The sequence below is a fragment of the Nematolebias whitei genome, chromosome 1 (genome assembly GCF_014905685.2).
Source record: "Nematolebias whitei isolate Nwh7 chromosome 1, NemWhi1, whole genome shotgun sequence".
NCBI classification, from domain to species: domain Eukaryota; kingdom Metazoa; phylum Chordata; class Actinopteri; order Cyprinodontiformes; family Rivulidae; genus Nematolebias; species Nematolebias whitei.
Window position 1 is genome coordinate 59081181 of NC_056498.1, and position 19930 is coordinate 59101110.

General features: G+C 38.0%; 1 protein-coding gene across 1 annotated transcript in view; it reads right to left on the reverse strand.

Moving 5' to 3' along the window:
• arid5b (AT-rich interaction domain 5B) overlaps positions 1-19930 on the reverse strand; it is a 110598-nt gene that overhangs the window by 65306 nt on the left and 25362 nt on the right. The window contains 1 exon segment of the mRNA XM_037697499.1: positions 9876-10110. Coding sequence (XP_037553427.1) covers positions 9876-10110 — 235 coding nt within the window.

Genomic DNA, 19930 nt, shown 5'->3' on the forward strand with positions numbered 1-19930 from the left:
TTATAAATCTGCATCTGGGCTATTGTTAACTTTAAATATGACGCTCCGACACGCTGAATGAAACAACAGCTTTTACTGAGTTATGTCGGACAGGAAAATCAGGGAGGGGGGGATAAATAAGACTGTCTGAATGCTTCTCATTTTGCCAAGTGCTCCTCGGGCCACCACATAACAAGGAAACAGACTGACAGGTTGAGAGAGGGAGAACACGGAGAAGCTTCAGTGATCTATTGTTTGCAGCGAGAAGACTCTGTCCAACTTCTCAGGCAGTCAATAGATCAAAGAAAACCAAAACATATGAAACCATCTGCACAGAGATGTGTCACCATTTCAAATTACGTCATCTCTGTACGTCTTTGGCTTCATAAAAGCATTTAGAGCAGATATGTTGTGATATGTGTGACTGTGGAGCGAACAAACATCTGGAATCTATCAAAGCCTCTTTTACAATTACCTTTCAATGTGGGAAAAACTGCATTAAACCTCTGCCCTACATGGCTAAAAGTGCACCATTTATATTGTTTACTACAGCACATATTCTGCTGCCTGGCTCAGTGTGTCTGATTTACAGATTATAAAAGATATGACGTGGATGCTGGGAAGCTAATCTTCAACCAATGCTATTTTTACATCAGCGCAGCACTGAATTGATGTGTTTAATAATCGCAGCAACGCAAAAGAAAAATTCAATCTATTTAATGTTCAAAGCAATGATCATTAAAAACATGGACGGGTTTGTTTTTAGCTCAGGTTTCAAGCTTATTCTTGCTTAAAAAGACAAAACTGGGGCAATTTTATATTAAATTACAAACTGATGCATGTTCGGGTTTGTTTATTAGAATGTATTACACATAGACTCACAACAAAACAGAAGTTAATAAAGGAAAATCTTTCTATTGTTGACATTTTACCAGACATCGCTAACTGTATGCTGATAATATTCACATAATTACAAACGTTATGAAAAATCACTAATAAAGACGCTGAAATATAAGTTAAAAATGATTTGTTTAGATTCTCAATATACTTGTTTAAAAGTTGTATTTTAACGATGTAGATGGTAATAACTTTGGATGTTGTACTGAGGCTTTAAATAAATTGACTTGCTTTTGTTTAAACATGTGAACTTAAGCAGATTTATTGTGTTCTAATACATTTTTCAGCATGCTATGTGGTTTATTTAATGTTACAACTAATTTTATATGGCTGTCAAACAGCAATCGCTTCAAAAACACACATTTTCAGGAAAAAAATAAATAAATAAATAAAGTGTGAACGCAAGTTCACAAGTTCTTTTTATCATTCTATGTTGGTTTGTTGTCCATAAAAGCACAGATAGATGCACAGGGTGATAAAAATAATAAAACCAAGAAATGAAATTAGAACTTACAGTTTGGAACCACGAGTCTTTAAAGTCTTTTTCTGGACTTTACCTGCTGTTTTCTGTCCAGTATACCGTTTCAGAGGAAGCTTTATGCTTGTTTGTTTGTTAAGCTCCTTCACTTTGACATAATTATTCAAGACATAAAAAACTCCTACAGTCAATAGTTGAACTGAAATTTCAACATACTATAAGAGAGACAACTTATAATATTCAGAAATAGACCTTAAGGTATTTTGTTACCAACAATTTGTCACAAGGACAAAATTTGATCCAATTTATTTAGCCTTAATATTTAAAAACACCCTTTGTCTAAAATGAAATCTTATTGTACCTACTGGATGATTATTAAAGACTGTCTTTTTCCTTCCCACACTGCACAAAAGTTACCAAAAATCAAAGAAAATAAATATTTAAAGACTTTCATATGGTCTGATAAACAAGTGATTAGGAGCATTTGAAAAGATTACAAATAAGTCACACCTACACCTACTTACAGAGACTACATAGCTTTCTCCGCTGTGGAATTAAAATACTACATTATTCTGCATGGTCTTTGTCAATTTGGTCTGCTACCAAATGCAGATGCCTAAAACGGAGATGAAAATGATGTAACAATTCAACTTGGATTATGTTTAATGTCAAATTTATTCATGACATTTACTCTCTAACACAATGACATCACTCGAACAGTGTAAATTTGTACATTTTCACAAATCTAAACTCAATGGCGTGCGTGACGTCATAACGTTGTGCTGGAGCTGGAGGCATCCTTGTCATTGGGTTGTCATACAAAAACAGTGCCTTTATATATATATACACATATATATATATATATATATATATATATATATATATATATATATATATATATATATGAATAACACTTTTTATATTGGTTAGTTATTTTATGGAAAAGCCAATGTCCAATATTTAACTTTATTGCTAATATTGGCCTCTCTATCCTACATTATCAATAATTTAAAGTCTTGCTTAAACATGCTACTAAACAAACAGAAAAAGTGTCTCTGCAAATAAATCACTGCTTATGTTTCATGGGAACTAATGGGAACGATGATGCGATCAGACGGGGGGACAATTTTCAATGCGTTCATAAAGCAGATGGACCGGCGCTCTCATTTAATATGCAGAGTTATGAACTGTACAATCTGTGATGTTTTGAGCACTTACTGAGGAGGACAGAATCATTCATATCTATCTGTGTGAAAACCTAATGTGGAGCCGTCATGCAGAAAGAAACACATTGCATGAAACATTCCGCACTGAAGTATTACTGCTGCTGTAAATGGGAATGATTTCTGACTAAAACTAAAATAGACCTCTCTCTCTCTCTCAAAAAAAAAAAAAGAGTGGTCTGCTGGTTGAGTAAGACTTAAGTATGAGTCAGAGTAACTGGAACAGGCAGGCAATTTGTTAAGGAAAAGAAAGCAAATGTTCTTAAAGCAACACAGATAAAACCCTGTAATCCACGTGCTGCTACAGATTTTCAGAACTAGAAGGTTAAAAAATACATAACTAATGTAATAAAAATTAAAGGCCTTACATTCCTGGAGCTTTGCCAGTCACCTTTCATTTCAGAATTTTAAACTAAAGCTCAGCTTATGATGAAAAACAGACGTTATAATCAATCTGAAGCGATATCTCCAATGTCACACTCAAAGTATGTGTTGCGAATGACTCAGCTGCTACCACATCAAATTTTGGCTCGTAATCTTTAAAACTGACTGAGTTTATTATTTTTGTGTTTTGGAAGGTCAGTTAGCTATGGCAGCCATCTTTAACTGTGTCGTCTTCACATTTTAATCAACTGTAGATGTACACCAAATTATTTCTTTCTACAAGTTTCAGTACAATTTTTCCAGTGATTCATGAGGTATTTTACTAACAGACACAGACAAGAACAAAAACATTATCACTAGCCTTTTGGGCAATAAATATGACTCAGAGAATTTGTTTTACGAGATACAATGTGAAAGCACCCTCTGCCAGTGTGCCTTTTTAACATGCCTGGCAGAGGTCGCAGAGATATCGCTTCAGACCTGACTAATGGAGCGAAGACAGACACAACTGTTGTTTCAGCCCTCCCTAATGGAGAGATGAAGCTCTTTATTTCCTCAGAGGCAACTCTTTATTGTGTAAACCTATCCTATACCTCACAAAACTCAAATAAATTCACATTCCAAGACAAAAATAACAAATAATTGATGAATACAGCGAAAGAAAAAGCCCAATTTGATTACAGTGTGCACTATAACAGAATATGGGTGGTCTCTCCCTCTCTTTCTCTTTCTCCTATTCAAATTCGAGGCATGCTCAAACATCTAATAGATTTTTCCACCCCAGCACACAATTTACTGCTTACAGATTTAGAATTCGCTGGCTTCCGGCCAGGCCACAGTCAGAAGGGAATTAATGATATGAGCGCATCGGTGAGGAAAAACAGCTTGTGATTCGTTTTCCTACAGGTCTAACGCATAATGAAGATAGTGCCATAAAACGCCCCAAAAATGGAGAGAGAGAAATAACAGAGAAGAAAGGAGTGTGGGGAGGCACATAATCAATACAAATACTCCATTTAATTACTTCAAAGAGGGTTTTGGACAGTTTCAAGAATTAGTTCTGCAGGAAAAAAAAGGCAGATATGGAAGCAAATATGTTTAAGAGGCAGAAAGCAAACAAGTGCAAATGATTCAATATGCTACATACTCTGCATGGAGGAGTCTCTCTTTGCTGGAGTCACAATAAACTATTATTCTGGTAACACTATAGTCTTATCTTTCCACAAACACAACACACTTACTCCTGAAACAGCTGCACGTGGGATATTGACTCAAAGTCCCAAATATTGTTGTGTATTGTCACCGGGACGAACCAAGCATGAGAAGACAGCATCTGTTTGCCGCCTTATCACAACTTTCTGCCCACATAAACACTCCGACGCTCCGAGCGGCCTCGGAGACGGGGGACAGAATCTGTCCTCCACATCAAATTGAAATGTTCCGAATGAAATATTGTCAGAATATCAACGTTGGGTTTACGTGCCGAGCCCGGCATACAGATCGGGCGTTGCATCAGAGAGGGAATACGCTGAGTTTTTATCGCTAAGCGAGCTACGGCGGTGAGGAATTTTGAAATGCAGCTCGATGATCTATTGTGTCTTCAAGCAGAATCAATAATTGACAAGACGAGGCAAAAATCAAATGTACTCGGCAAAAGGTCAGTATTTAGATTTGAGTGCCTGTTGATATAAGCTCACAAAGGAATGCTAACATGTGAGTTAGCATCCCAATTATCCAAGCTATCATAGTGTTTGGTATGCAAACCAGTTTGTGTCTAAATGAATACAGACTTTTTCTGGCACACAATGTTCTACACAGCTACAATAACAGGCATACGTCATCAGGGTGCTTTAAGCAAGCATTAACATTAACACTTGTCCAAATCACTTTTTTAACCACATCATTTAATGTCATTTATGCATATTTTGAAAAATGGGTGCTAACAAAAATGCTAAAAGGGCCATTGTTTTGAAACTGGTATTGTGTGCGTCATTTTTATTGGCTGAGAAAGAAAGTATGGGATATAAAACACAGCAAAATTATTTCTTTATTTATTGAGACATTTCACTGTTGTATTCTTTGTAATCCACTGCAGCAAAACAAAAAAACAAACAAACGAGAAACAATACCAGGTAAAGGCAAAAATCTGTGCTAAAAGTCTTAAAAGATTATTATATCGGTCTGCAGAGGAAAGAGCTTTAGGTTTTAAACTTTTAAAGAGAAAAATGTGGCTTTGAGGAGGTCAGAAAAGTACGAATGGAAAAATACTGGATGCTAAAACTAAATGGATTTTATTTTTAGACACTTTTATGATCTTGGATGAAAAACGTATAGTAGAAACAGAAACACGTTTGATCAACAGTATGAATCCAGTGTAGCAAACACCGAATTACACGGATAAAATTACAGTTTATTCTTGCCATTTTACTTTACAAAGCCTAGGATAAAGATGTTTTCTGTGGTACACAGTTTTATTTAGTTTTTTCCTTCACTGGAGATTTTTTACAGTCTCAATATTTTGTCCTGATCCGTGCAGCGCCGAGGAATGAACCAGCTCCACATGATATCTCAGGTGAGAGAAGAAGTCAACACCATCAATGGTTCTGAACACAGGAGTCAAAAGCTATGACCTTTTATTATCCCTCACATCATCTCGACTCACATTTGCTCCACTGACCTCCGCAAAGAAACCTTGAATGGAATAATAATAAAGAAGAAGAACAATAAAAAACCTATTGAGCCATTTGTTGAGCACAGGCCATTCTTTGTGGTTTTTATCATTTTCTTGATATAGCTCTGTTTCTTCCAGCACAAGCCAACAAACTGTATCAGCAGATACAGCTCTCACACGCTCGGCCTCGTAGTATACAAGCAGAAACCAATTTCGGCAGGCAGCAATGAAAAAAAAGAGAGAGAAAGGAATCAGGCCAGTCCTCTGGGGAGAGATAGAGGGGCAGAATGTAAACTTCCCTGGCAAACCATCCCTGGTGGATTGAGCTGTAAAAAAAAAAAAAGCTCTAAAGCTCACTAAAGAACAAGATAAACTGAGTGGACAGTTTGCATTACCTGATTAAGTGAATTACATTACAGATTACGCAACGAGTACAAAATACAATTCGTCACACTCGGTGCGCTCGTGGAACCGTGTTATCTCTGTGTTCTTGGGCTGGAATGTCTTGCGCAGTTATGCAGTTTATTCAGTTGTAATTTGTTAGACTCTAATAAAATGTTTTATTTGCGCCCTACCAGATGTTGAATACATGTCAGTTTATTGAACGGGTTATCAAATGGCTAATTTCTCAACAAGCTAGAGTAGTTTCACAATCATGTTAAAAACAATTAACTGGTACCTGCTGCAAATAACTCTTTAAACAACTTCTGTTTGGAGAAATAAAGTTAAAGTTAGCTAACAACTTAGTTAGCTGTAAGCTAACTGAAGATGTTAGCTAGTTAGCCAGCTAATGGTTAGCTAACTTGCTAATAACTTCGGTCTCAAAACTTTCATGGAGGTTTATACTAACTTTATACTAACTAAGTTTATACTTATACCTTGTGACTCCCCTCCCCTGTGGAATGTCGGCGTCATTATGAGCTTGTGCGTGAGGTTTTTTTTTTTTCATTTTCAGGCTATCTATCTTCGGCCACAGATTGAGAGCTTGTTAAGAAATTTGTTTTGCCCCCAAAATCTATGTTGTCGCTTTCACCACTTTTATTGTCTGTCTAAACATGTCTCACTTGTAAAAAGAGTCTTCAAGATTCAATGCGATTTATCTGTATAAATAAAGGTTGAATTGAATTAAGCGTTATATAACTTGTTGACAATTTTTGCATTACATAAATATTCAAGTAAAATATTTACTTCTGTTAGACTTTCACCAGGCTACACTGGTTGTGCTACAGCTGGCTACTAATGCTTAAAGCAGTTCTATGAAAACCATTGTGTAATGCAAAACTGATGCCACTGTAAAAGATTATAAAATGATGTTTCAATGAACCTCGATTATTTATTTGATAGATTTAAGTTGTTAAGTTGCTTAGTGTATTATTTAGTTGATGTTTTTCTTAGTTCATATCTTAGATCTTATTACTGTTTTTCTTTTACATTTTATTGTTTGATGTAACTGGGACAGTGTGTACATAATGTCATTCCACCACATGTACCACATGAGATGCGAATGACAAATAAATCTCTCTCTCTCTCTAACATTTTTAAAGTGGCCACAATCCACTTTGGTCTTGGCTCCACTTGGACTAACCGTTAGCTTCCCTAGTCTTGTCAAAACCAATCTCTATGTCTCTAAACGGAGGCCGTTGAAAGAGCTTTCAACAACCCATCAGATATTTGTACCACCACAGAACCCCACATTAAAGGGTTTGAACTATCACTTTAACAAAAAACTAAAATTACATTTATTTTTAAGAATAAAATATTTCAAAGCAAATATTTCAGGAGTGCAGCTAAAACTGGTCCCACTGCCAGTTTGAGTTATGACTCTGACCATTTCCCTGATGCAAAGGTTTTAGAGAGCTGTGAATGGTGCAGGACTGCAGTGAAGGTCATTCCATTTAATTATTTTAAGCAGGCATGCATCTCCAAAGACAAAATACAGTCAAGCATTGTTCATTTACCCAGCCATTATCCCTCATGTTCTACAGATCAAGGGAAAAAATGTCACTCTGCTCTTTGAAACACATTTGGCTTACATTTTTTCACATGTTGCCTGTGAGAAATAAATACATAAGCAGGCATTTCATTCACACTGACGGCATGCCAAGAAAACTCGGGATACACAGTTGGGGGAGAGAAAAAAAAAAACCACACTGTTCCCCGCTATAACAATGGCACACTTTATTGCTTCTAAGCTCACAATGGTTTTCTTTGCAGATTGTCGTTTTGCTGTAGCATCCTGTTATGATAAACAATCCAATTCTTCTTGCATAGCTACAAATCAGCCTGAGAATTACAGTCAGCAAATACAGCATTTAAAGGAATACAGCAATAAGACACTTCGTGCTAAAACAATCCAAAAAATAAGTACATATCTATCAAAAATACCAGAGAACGAGCCAACAAATTACACTGAATTAGACATTCAAGATGCTTTAAGGCTACTTTTCTATCTGATCTGCTGCTGCAGTATGAATATTTAATTTCTGTAGTCAGCAGTATTGCAGTGGCATATTTCATTTTCTATGCAAAAACCACAGAAACATTCATTTGCCTGGATGAATAAGTGCTTTCCCTCCCAAACTCTACACCACTCCTCATATTGTTGGACTGTCAACAACCGACACACGCCAAAAGACGTAGTGAACAAACAAAACAAATGAATAAGTAAGTGCCCGCTTCTGATTGTCTGTGTGTGCATCTGTTTGTGAGTCAGAGTGTTTGTGTATGTGTGTGCATGTCTCTAGTGCCCTGCCAGAATCTAAACCCGTTCTGCTGAGTGGGCAGATTCTCTGGCGGAGTGTCCCATCGGAGTGACAAGTGCATTTAGAAACAGCCTGATGGAGTCATTAGCGGCAGCGCTGCTCATTAGCAACATGGACACACACATATATACACCGCATTTACACACACAAACACACACATAAAGCCTTGCAGTAACAATAGTGTTATCCTCAAGTTATTGCTCTGACAACGGTTAAATCTATAAAAGCTAGGCGATGCTGCACATTTATAGAAAGGCAAAATGTGGAACATAATACCACTCAAGAAGCTGGCTGACAAATCTATTTATGCAAGCAAGCCATCATACACACACACACAAGCACGTGCACATAGTATCGATCACTGGAATAACAACAAAGCATTTATTATTGATTCCCTTGTCCTTTTTGTGTATGAGATTCATGCAACGATGAGTAATCAAGGGCATTACAGCATCACACCAAAACACACAGCCGCTGCTCTTTGCTTAGCAGAAAACACAACACAAGTCATCAATAAATCAACATTTTCTACAAAATAAGTCGAGCATTTTTGAGCCTGTAGCAGATTCGCTTCCATGTACACTTCTGGGATGAGACTATCATTAAAAATTCATTTTTAGAAGATGGTGAAGCTAAAATTCTGGCTCCCTGAGGTGCATACTAGTGACCTGACAAGAGGTAGTATAATTATGATGGTATTTTTAGCATGTTTGATATGTTCTATTACACTATCTCAACAAGCATGAGGCATTAAATCACAGTCATGTGATAGAGAGAGAAGCAAGTATGTGTGAAACGGCTTCAAAGAGAACATACTGTTCTTTCTGATTATTAGGCCTAAATGCCAGAGTTTCCTATTTGCATTGGATGAGTCATCTGCAGAGATGTTCGGCTTTGTGCTGAAACTGATTCATGAATATAGCTGTAGCGAGTACCCAAGAGCCCCCTTCAAGAATCAAGCATTCAGTGGCACTTAATGGCATGCATGATGAATACACAAGACGACTATTTAGACGCAAATAGCGATGATCCTCACAGTTGCTGAGCTGCGCAATTACAACCTGAACGGATGGACAAGAAGGTATCAGAGGTGCTTTAAACTGTAGTTTGATGTGACTCGGATTACTTTCAAAGAACGCACCAAGCTGAATTGTGCGATTTTTATCCATGGTTCCGTTGTTGCAGTCAGAAAACAGAGCCGTTTCACTGAAACATAATGCATTGGGCAAGCAGGCAGCCATTACCTCAAGCCTGCGTCTATTAGTGTAATTCTCAGCTCATTATCACAGGAGCTACAGCTACAAACTGATGAACTACTCCGGTCAAGACACTTGTTAAACCAAGCAAAACAAACAACAAACGTTAAGTGATTTATGGTGAGCAATGAATACAAAACACATAAACGTCCAACAGCGCGGAGCTGATGCAAACACTGCAACAAACTTATGAAACAGAGTAAATCGGAGACCGTTGATGCTCACCCAGCTGCGCTCGCTCCCTCTGTACATCCTTGAAGTTGAGTCCACTGGTCAGGGTGCTCTCCCGGTAGCGGTGGAGGGCCTCCCGCCTGCCGTTGGTCCCCAGCTCCCGGAGCACAGAGGGTTTGAGGGGCTCCACCTTCAGACCGTTGTCCCATCCTGAGAAGTCCGGTACCGTCCACTTCACCAGGTCCGACAGCCGCACGATCACCTTCTCTGACACTGCGATGACCTCATGCTAAAAAGTAAATGAAAACAATAGGAAAAAAACCACGGAGTTACAATAATGAAGGTATTTTATAGAGTATTATTTACTTTCACTAATTATAAAACTTGAACTTGTTTGACCAGTGGACTTCTCTAATTATGTTGATGTACTATATTCAAAAGCTTATTCTGGCAGTAAATAAATGTAGCCTGAAAAAATTTATTTGTACAAGACTTAAAACGCAAATATAAATAACTAAACGACCAACAGATGATCCTGACAAAATAGTGCAATAGAAAACAATATAGCACAATAGTTTCATGTTAATTAAAAAGAAAAGGCTTGTTACACAAATCATTTTCCCCTATAAAACACTTTCTTCATTGTTTTTGCAAAATCCTTCGTGAACTATACAGTAACAACCATAACCTAAGCAAGATCCTAACCAAGTAAAAAAAAAAAAAGCTCCTGATTGTAACGTCTAAATTCAACTTTATGCTAACTGAATACATTATATAAATATAAATATATGGTCAGGAATGCCCACAGAAAGATCAGACCAGAAGAAGCCACCAGTAACTGATTTTTATGCTGTTGTCATGTTTAGGCGTTTAGAAAAATACTGCAATGTTGGGATTGGCACATCCAATTCCTTTAAAGTGAATATTACTAATTGTAAAAAAAAACACAGCTAGTGCTCATCCCATTGGAATTGTCCTCTACTCTCTTAAATTCCTATTTATTTTTAAAACTAGCATTTCTTGAAAGAATGCATGTAAATCACAAACTTACAAGTCAAAGTTTTAACAAAAGTCCTTGTGAGCTCTGTTGGCACTTGAAGTATGTTTAGGGAATGACTATCAGCTACTACCACGCAAAATTGACATATTCAATATTTTCCACATTGACTGAGTTGTGGTGGCCATCTTGGATCACGCTGACACCAAAAGGTAGTCAGTTGTCGAGGGACATCTACTGACAAGTTTCTGAGAGTTTAATTAAAATCCACCCAGCAGTTTAAATAATAACTAAATTTATGACAGGTTATGTATATAAGATTGTATCACTGGGGGGCTCAGCAGATTTATAGTGGGGTTCATTGCCTCCCTGTGGTCCCCCCTTAGTGGTGCACCTGAATATGGTAGTACTTACGTATTACAGTATACAAAAGGGTATAACTGAATTACAACTGAATATTCAGACAGTTTCCATGACTATATACATATGGATAATTGGAATAATAGTGAATCATGTGAACTAAATTATGTTACTATTCATGCCTATAATTAGGACTGGGGGGGTGAAATATTTACCATCAAAAGTTGGGTAAACTGGAGATCAAAATCAGGATACCATCAGTAAATGAAACACGACAGACGGCCATTATTTATCAACTAAATTAGTATGTGTATCAAGTAGCAACGGCTGGCTGTGGATGCACATTAATGTAAGTAAATTGCAGCTTCATGAATATGAATGATGTGGATGATTGCCGAATTGAATTCATGTCAGGAGTTAAATCAATGTCAATGAGGACAAAGGTGTAGTTTTTTTTTAGACTTTTGATTAGCATTTAGGAAGTTCAGCTATCAATATTCACCAGGAGTGTGGAGATTTTATGCTTTTTCAAGTCAAACTTAGCAGCTCTGATTACACCGTCAAAAGAGTAGAGGAATAGATAAAAAAAAAAAAGAGAATTACCCGCAGCGTGGGTCTAATGAATAAACAGCAAAAACTATGCGAGTGAAAAATCTTTCATGCGCATAAAACTGAAACTATTAATCTAAATCTTTGGCTGACACTGCAGGTATGGCTTTGTACACAGAACTTTACCGGTAATCTGTTCTGTTGGCTCACTAAATAAGATTTGCTTTCCCTTAGCTGTTTGTTTTTCCCACTTGGAGTTGATTCAGCTCCTTTTAATAACTCTCAAACTCGAAGAACTTCAAGACCAGCAGAGTGGGGAAGGAAGCAGAGACGCTTAAATGTGTTTCCATTTGAAGCGCTAATGGCTGAAGTGTTTGTTACCAACAGAATGGAGTGGTTTGCTGTGAGATGGCTATTACAGAAATAGGGAAATCTGGAGGACAGATGTCTACAGGCTAAAACACACCAACTAGGTCTCTGATGTTTACCTTGGTTATCTCCAATTTACCAGGCATCTGTCTAACTGCGTGTGTTTCCCCTTCAAAGAGCTGACATTAAAATAACACTCATTATGTTATATTTATGTGTGTAAGTAGAGGGTGTGCACACAATAAAGCTACAATTAAAAAGTCTTATTTAATCCAAAACAACAACTCTGCTGCAAATCCCTTCACTTTTAATCTTTAAAATGTTAGGATAAGCCTTGCAATTCTTTATTGCTTTGATTGATCTTTATTTTTTTTCCCCCCAAAGTGTTGTTTTTGCAGCCATTCTCTAAAAGCAAACACCCGACTTCTTCAGCGTTTCATATTCTATCTGAGTGTTCTGTCTATACAATTACTCACATTCAGCTCTCACATCATCTGTAACTACAGGCATATCAAATCCCAACCAGTTGGAGACAGAATTTCCTTATAAAGAAAAAGCCTGCGAGGGATAGCTTGATATAGCTGTGCCTCCCTCACTAAGTAAAAACATCAAACATGGGAATTTTTTTTTTTTTTTTGCTCGTCTTATAATGAGCTGTCTTCAGCTGTCAAGTAGTGGCGGGTGGTTGTAACCGGCTTTCCGTGCGATAAAAAACTGACTGCTGTTTCTGCCTTCAGAAAAGCAGGCCATTTGAATAATGCAGAACAACAGTAAATAGCATTCAGCCTGCAGCCAAAAGCCACATTGCACTGTTTCTCCACAGAATTATATACTGTACTTTGATGCAATCTTGTTGACAACACATAAAAAACCCCAGAATGTTTTAGCGAAGTACTGCTGCACTGATGATGTACTCAAAGAACCGAACAGCGATCTGTCGAAGACTTCAACAGCACTAAGAGCACACGCGCTCAGCAACGTCAAACCTTAAAATAACGGTCGCTTTTATATTAACCTGCTGAAAGAAATGCTGATTTGTGTGTGTCAACGGATCCGGGATAGGGACTTGTTTGGCTTGAGAGCAAGACACACCAGGTGAGGCAGCAGCTGTCAACACAGTCCAGAATATACTGTAATTTCTGGACTATTGAGCACACCTGAATATAAGCCGCGCCCGCTAAATTTAAAAAGAAAATTAAAATTTTATATAAATAGGTCGCACTTGTCTATAAGCCGTGAGTGTTCACGTTGTAACATGAGATATTTACACAGAAAGGTTTTTTTTAACTTGTTATTAAATATGTACCAGTAACACGCACAAATACAGTAAATTATGTGTTTTTTTCTGAACAGTGCCTGTAACACGGCTGATAATTAAAAAAAACACAGTAGTCTACCAGGAAGTCATTGATCGCTACCCCCCAAGAGAGATGTGTGTTGGGCAGCTATGTGAGCGCCTGGGTGTGGCGAAGCTAAATGTTTTGGTGGCATGAAGCTCGTTAGCCCATCAAAATAAATTAGCCGCAGCATTGTATAAGCCGCAGTGTTCAAAGCGTGTGAAAAAAGTAGCGGCTTATAGTCTGGAAATTACGGTAATCCGTTTATGAAGAGAGCTGCAGCCTAGACAATCAGCTATATTAACTTTACAAAAAAACATAAAAATAAGTTTTTTGTGGCCTTCTTTTATATTTACAAGCTTAAATCGCACTGGTTAAGCTCCGTAAGTTGGAGCAAATAGATGATTAATGGTTTGTAGTTTGTTTAGGTCATCATATTCGGTTGAGAAACATGCAAATAGTAGAGAATTAGGAAATGTGCCACATTTCTACAGAAAGCGTTTCTGAGAAGAGGCCAACCAAAGCAGTTATTGAGTAAGAATTACACTAACATTGTTGCATCAACCTGGTTCGCCACCACAGAGACAAAAACAATGAGGCGGTGCTCCCACCAGTGATTATATTTTCTATATCAGCACAATCTGAAGGTATAAAGTCCAGAAAATGACAAAAAGGCTTGTCAAGATAGGGGATTATATTCAGTCCACACAGTCTTAAGCTTTAAATAATAGGACTAAATGGTGACAACAGCAAATATTTACACCAAAGATACTGAAATAAACCATTTCAGGTTCCTTTTAAAAAAAAATTCTATTTAGACTGCTCAAAAGTGTTAGTTTCTCAGTTCGGTTCCATTTCAAATCAACATTATTGAGAAATTAATACAAAAATTAAAAAAATCAAACTCATCATCATCCTCAACTTTAACAACTGTTTGCTGATTTTACGACCAACCGTCTCAACTCTAGACTGACTGTAATTTGTCCAAGATGAATCATCCCAGCAGCGTTCAGGCGCAGCAGGGGTCTGTGACTCACTTCTTGGATTTGGGGCTTTAAAGATGTGCTTTAGAAACTCAGGGCCGTGCCCCTTATGTAAATGCCACCCATCCACACTGCGCTGTCATTTTGAATTAGGCAGTGGACAGTTTAGTGAAGCGACATACACAGCCAGCGGGCCACTTGATAATATAGGTCAGAGGATTGCAACCCCACAGCCAAGAGGTGACACCACACATCAGTAACATACCAAACAACTGGGTGTCAATTCGGTGATTGAACATTCATAAACAGCATTTATACATGCCAAATTATACACTAAGTACCTTAAACAGAGCGTTCATATCCTTTGAAGTGGTGTTTTGTGGAAAATACAAGAACTTAATCTTATCTGTTGTAGATATTTCTTTGAATGACCTCAGTTTGAAGAAATGGCATTTAATTGACTGGATTGACAAGCCAATGTGTACACAATTTCATTCCACCTCATACATCACGTGATGCGAATGACAATAAAGAACCTTGACCTTGACTAATGGCTAATCTGAGCTGGGCCAAGATCAAAACAAATCCAATCAAAAAAAGAAAAAAATATAAAGTTTTTTTTAAAGCTAACCAGTTTTGCATTATAATGTTGTTTCAGCAGAAATATTATGGCACTCCTGCTGTAGCAGCTAATGCTAGCAGCTAGCAACTTCTGTCTCCGTTTGTTTTTGTTAACAACTTCAGAATTCTCAGTAAATAACAGTAACCATTGCTAAATCTTTACACTGACATATTCAATTTTGTATTATACAGTTGTTCCACTGAATATATTTTGATTTTCCTACCAGACGTATGTGCCCAGGCTGCTACATGCAACTAGCTTTAGCAGCTAGTACTAGCAGCTAGCAACTTCAGTCTCCATTTGTTTTTACTAACAACTTCAGAATTCTCTGTAAATCTGAGTAAACATTGCTAAACCTTTACAGTGACATATTGAATTTTACATTATACAATTATTCCAGTGAAAATATTTTGATATTCCTACCAGATGTATGTGCCCAAGCTGCTACATGCAACTAGCTTTAGCAGCTAGTGCTAGCAGCTAGCAACATCTGTCTCCGTTTGTTTTTACTAACAACTTCAGAATTCTCTGTAAATAAGAGTAAACCTTGCTAAACCTTTACACTGACATATTCAATTTTGCATTATAGTTATTCCAGTGAAAATATTTTGATACTCCTAGCAGACATATGTGCCCAAGCTGCTAAATGCAACTAGCTTTAGCAGCTAGTGCTAGCAGCTAGCAACTTCTGTCTACGTTTGTTTTTGTTAACAACTTCAAAATTCTCTGTAAATAACAGTAAACCTTGCTAAATCTTTACACTGACATATTCAATTTTGCATTATACAGTTGTTCCAGTGAAAATATTTTGATACTCCTACCAGCGTATGTGCCCAGGCTGCTACATGGAAATAGCTTTAGCAGCTAGTGCAAGCAGACAGCAATTACTGTCGTTTGTGTTTGCAAACAACTGCAGAAATCTCTGTAAATAACAGTGTAATGTAAAATCCACACCAGTGTCAAGGCTTAATAGCTTTTGCATGAAATGTTATTTAGAGTTATTTTATAATGATAGCACTTTGGATTCTATTTATTAAATGAATGCATCAATTGTTCATAAAACTGCCCACAAACCCTTCAGAAGATCTAAACCATCACTTTAATGTGTAAACATTATTTTTATAAATCTCAGGTTCATCAGTGAATATACGCACAGGTTAACTGTTGCTTTTATGGTTGAGTTAAAATGCAAAGTAACACATTAACAGCTAAATGTTACATCCTGTCTCCACCCTGCCGTCAATATTTCACATTGTTACAGCAGGAGTGCGTTATATGCACAATCATTACTGAGTGGATTTATTGCTACGACTATAACAGACTAAAAGTGGAATGAAAAACACTGGAACTGGAGATAACTCTATTTTACAGACTCCTGACTCAAGCGATGTCAGTGAAATTAAACTCATAAAGATCCATATCATTCAATTTTTATGGATGAGGTAGCAGTACATCACACAAAACAGAGCAGTTCACAATTCTGCACTTGGTGATCCAATTAAACACAATGCACCCTGAAATATTCCATATCGGGCCAAACAATTCCCTGTGAGGGCTACATGCAAGAATTCCTGATTTTCAGCGTTCTGCGGCGTAGCGTCTCATCGCTCAGACAGGACACTCAGCTTGGGAGTCAAAGGGTGCTTGCGCTCAGTGGGTGGGTGTCTCTCTATACTGTGGGCATACACACATACACAGGGCTCCTGTCATGCTGGGAAGGTTTCAGGCTGCTGCCCCTGAGAGGTCAGCGCTGGAATTCCTAAGGCCAAAGGAGATTAGTAATTGAGTAATGGACATGGTGACATGGACAATGTAGACAGAGGAGGATAAGTGGAGAGAAGGAAGGAGGGAGAAAGAAGGAGAGCATGAAACACTATATGAGTTCATTATCTGTCTCCCCTCCCCATGACTGACCTTGGCTTCAGTGTCCCAAAACAAACTTATCTGGGAATTAAGAAGCAGCTCTGGGGAGTGTACGTCAGGGACAATCGAATTAGAATATGTTTTGTTGAGAGGGTCTTGAAACCGCAAAGAGTTCAAGGTGCATCATTTAAAAGGTGAGAATTATTACCCATAACGCTCAGCCGCCTAATTCCTTCAGCTTATTCATATATGCATAAAAGTTGCTGCATGTCAGCAGGGTGCCGAGCTCATCTTTTATTCACCGGTTCCATTAAGAGATTGCTGTTACACAAGCTGCGCTGATATATGAACTTAGCATTCTTCTGCAGTTATGGCGATAAAGAAAAACAAGGAGCGAAGAAGAGTTTCCAAAGCTTTCCTGAAAGTGGGTGAGGCATTCATCATGTAAGGTGACACCCCAGAAAAAAGCTGCGTCAGCCCACTTGCATCACAGCAGTTTTATAATCTTGCATTTTAGCAGATGCAGACATAAAAAAGAGAGGACTAAGTGACTGATGCTTCATGCGAGAATCCGCGGAAAAGGAATTAAAAGTGCTGGCTGGAGTGTTAAGGAGGGGCTTCCCATCTGTGGCTGCATCAGAGGTTGTAATAATGATCCACTGTAGCTGGAGGCACTGGAGTCGTGCATCAAGGCAAATGTTTGCCTGTTCAAGTGGTTAGTGGATGACAAAGTGGTAGAAATTGAGCCAAAGAGCGCCAAAAGCCTCCAATGTATTGACAAAGATGTAAAGCTGAAACATATTTTTATTGTGCAAAGACATAAAGCCGTTCAGTTAAAAAAAACATTAGGCTGTTCGTGAGTTTTTTATTGCCTTTGAAGTCCCGAGTATTACATTTTAAAGGTTTTAAATTACACTATTCTAAAAAGCTGGTAATAATTTACATGCTATTTCAGCAATGGTGAGGAATTCACTGCAGGGCAGTGTTCAGAGTTAATGACTTGTTCTTGCAGCAGAGGGGGGTGTGGGGGGCACTATTGCACTTAGCCCACCCATCAGAACCGCCACCTTTAAATTCCCACCATGGTAAATGCACAGACTGACCAAGATGAGACAGAATAAAAAAGATTGCAGAAAAAATGCACATCATCATATTTACAGTCCAGTCGTCCAGTTGAACAACCGTATCCATCAAAGTTCTGATCGCATATTTAAGCTATTTACACCAGCAGAATCCCAGTTGCCCTAAATTACCCATTCCGATTTTTTTTTTTTTTTTTTGCCGCTCAGGAAAAATAAAAAAGCAGCAAATAAATACAATCTAATAACCCTACATGCTGGCTTTCCAAACACTGAAACACATGCATGAAGAAATGGCTCTGGATGCATGCCAAAGTGTTTTCCACAGCAATCAATAGTGGCCTACTGCTGCAGTCCCCTGCCTGTCAGTGTGTCTGGGTGGATGTGCCAAAGGCTTGTCAGCTACAGGGACGGAACAGAGGAGAGGAGAGGTCAGATGAAATCAGAGGTGATGATAATAGCACATTAATATAACATGATCCAGGAATATTCTCAGCAGTCACCAGCTCCGATTAGGAGAGCTGTTGATGCCACGCGCAATTCTTTATTATCTAGATCCCCAAAATGCTTTCTAAAACGTCTTCGGTTGGTCCAAAATAAAATATTTCTTCAGTTTTAGCTTCTCTCCGGTGGCTCTGTGTAAAACTCAGAGGAAAATTTTAAATCTAATGTACAAAGCTCTCAACGCCCAGCTCTTATTGTTGTATATTTTCCAAACGGAGCACTTGGCTCCCAGACTGCAGGTTTATTCGTGGTTCCTAGAGTTTCTAAAAGTAGAATGGGAGACAGAGCTTTCAGTTATCGGACTCCTCGCTTGTGGAACCAACTTCCAGTTCTGTGACTCTATGGCTAACTTTAAAGCTAGGCTTAAGACTTTCCTTTTTGATAAATCCTACAGTAAGGGTTGGCTTCATAGTTGCCAAGTCCGCTTATTATAAGCGACTTTGGGCTTGTTTATTTTCTAAAGTTGCTTGCAAATCTTGTGAGTCGCGGGTTGCGGTGTTTTGGGCTTGTTTTGAACGTGAAGTTGCTTATTTGGGCTTGACTTTCTTTCCGAGTGAAACTGGTTGATTATCTCCCAGCTCCACACAATAAAGCAAAAGACGAGTGGTAGTAGGTAGTTTGTTCCTTCCACGCCACCGTTTCCTGTTTCTCGCTCCCGCTCAAGTTAGCGAGGCGACAGGTGCACACATTATAATGTCTATGGGTGCATACCCCAAACACTCATACTGTGGCCGACCACTAGGGGGCTCCACTCACACGCAGATGTCAGGATGTTTTGTTTTTAAAAATATGTAGAAAAAAAATACATATGTAAAATGTATTCTTTTAATCAGAGCTTAAAAATATGTTATTCAAAGTGTTTCGCATAATTTTTCTGTTGTTTATGTGTAATGCCACAATAAATGTATGTTTATACTGTTTAAAAAAGGCCTGTTTTACACAATGTGGCGGGTTGCCAGTTGGGCTTGTTTTTGGCTTGTTTCCATAGAGCTGGTTGTAAGTTGTTTCTATTGCGAGATCTGGCAACGGCTTGGGTTTCCTGAGATATCCTCTAGTTATGCTGCTATAGGCTTAGACAGCTGGAGGCTAAACTGACCACATCTCGTCACACTGCTGCCGTCTTTACTTGCTCTACCCTCCGTGTTTATAGAATCAGAATCAGAATAAACTTTATTACCATTGCACCAAGATACAACGAGAACATGTACATACAGTCGTCCGAAAGATGGGCGGAGTGCACGAAGCTGCTAAGCGTGGCCCTCTTATTCTTATTCAGAATATTATTTTACTTAGATGAGAAAAGGGAAGAAAACATGAGGAGAGACGGTATAAAAAAAAGATCTCTCACACCGTGTCCTAGACAGGGCACGATTTGAGGCATCAAATAAACCTATCACAGCATATATATATATATATATATATATATATATATATATATATATATAT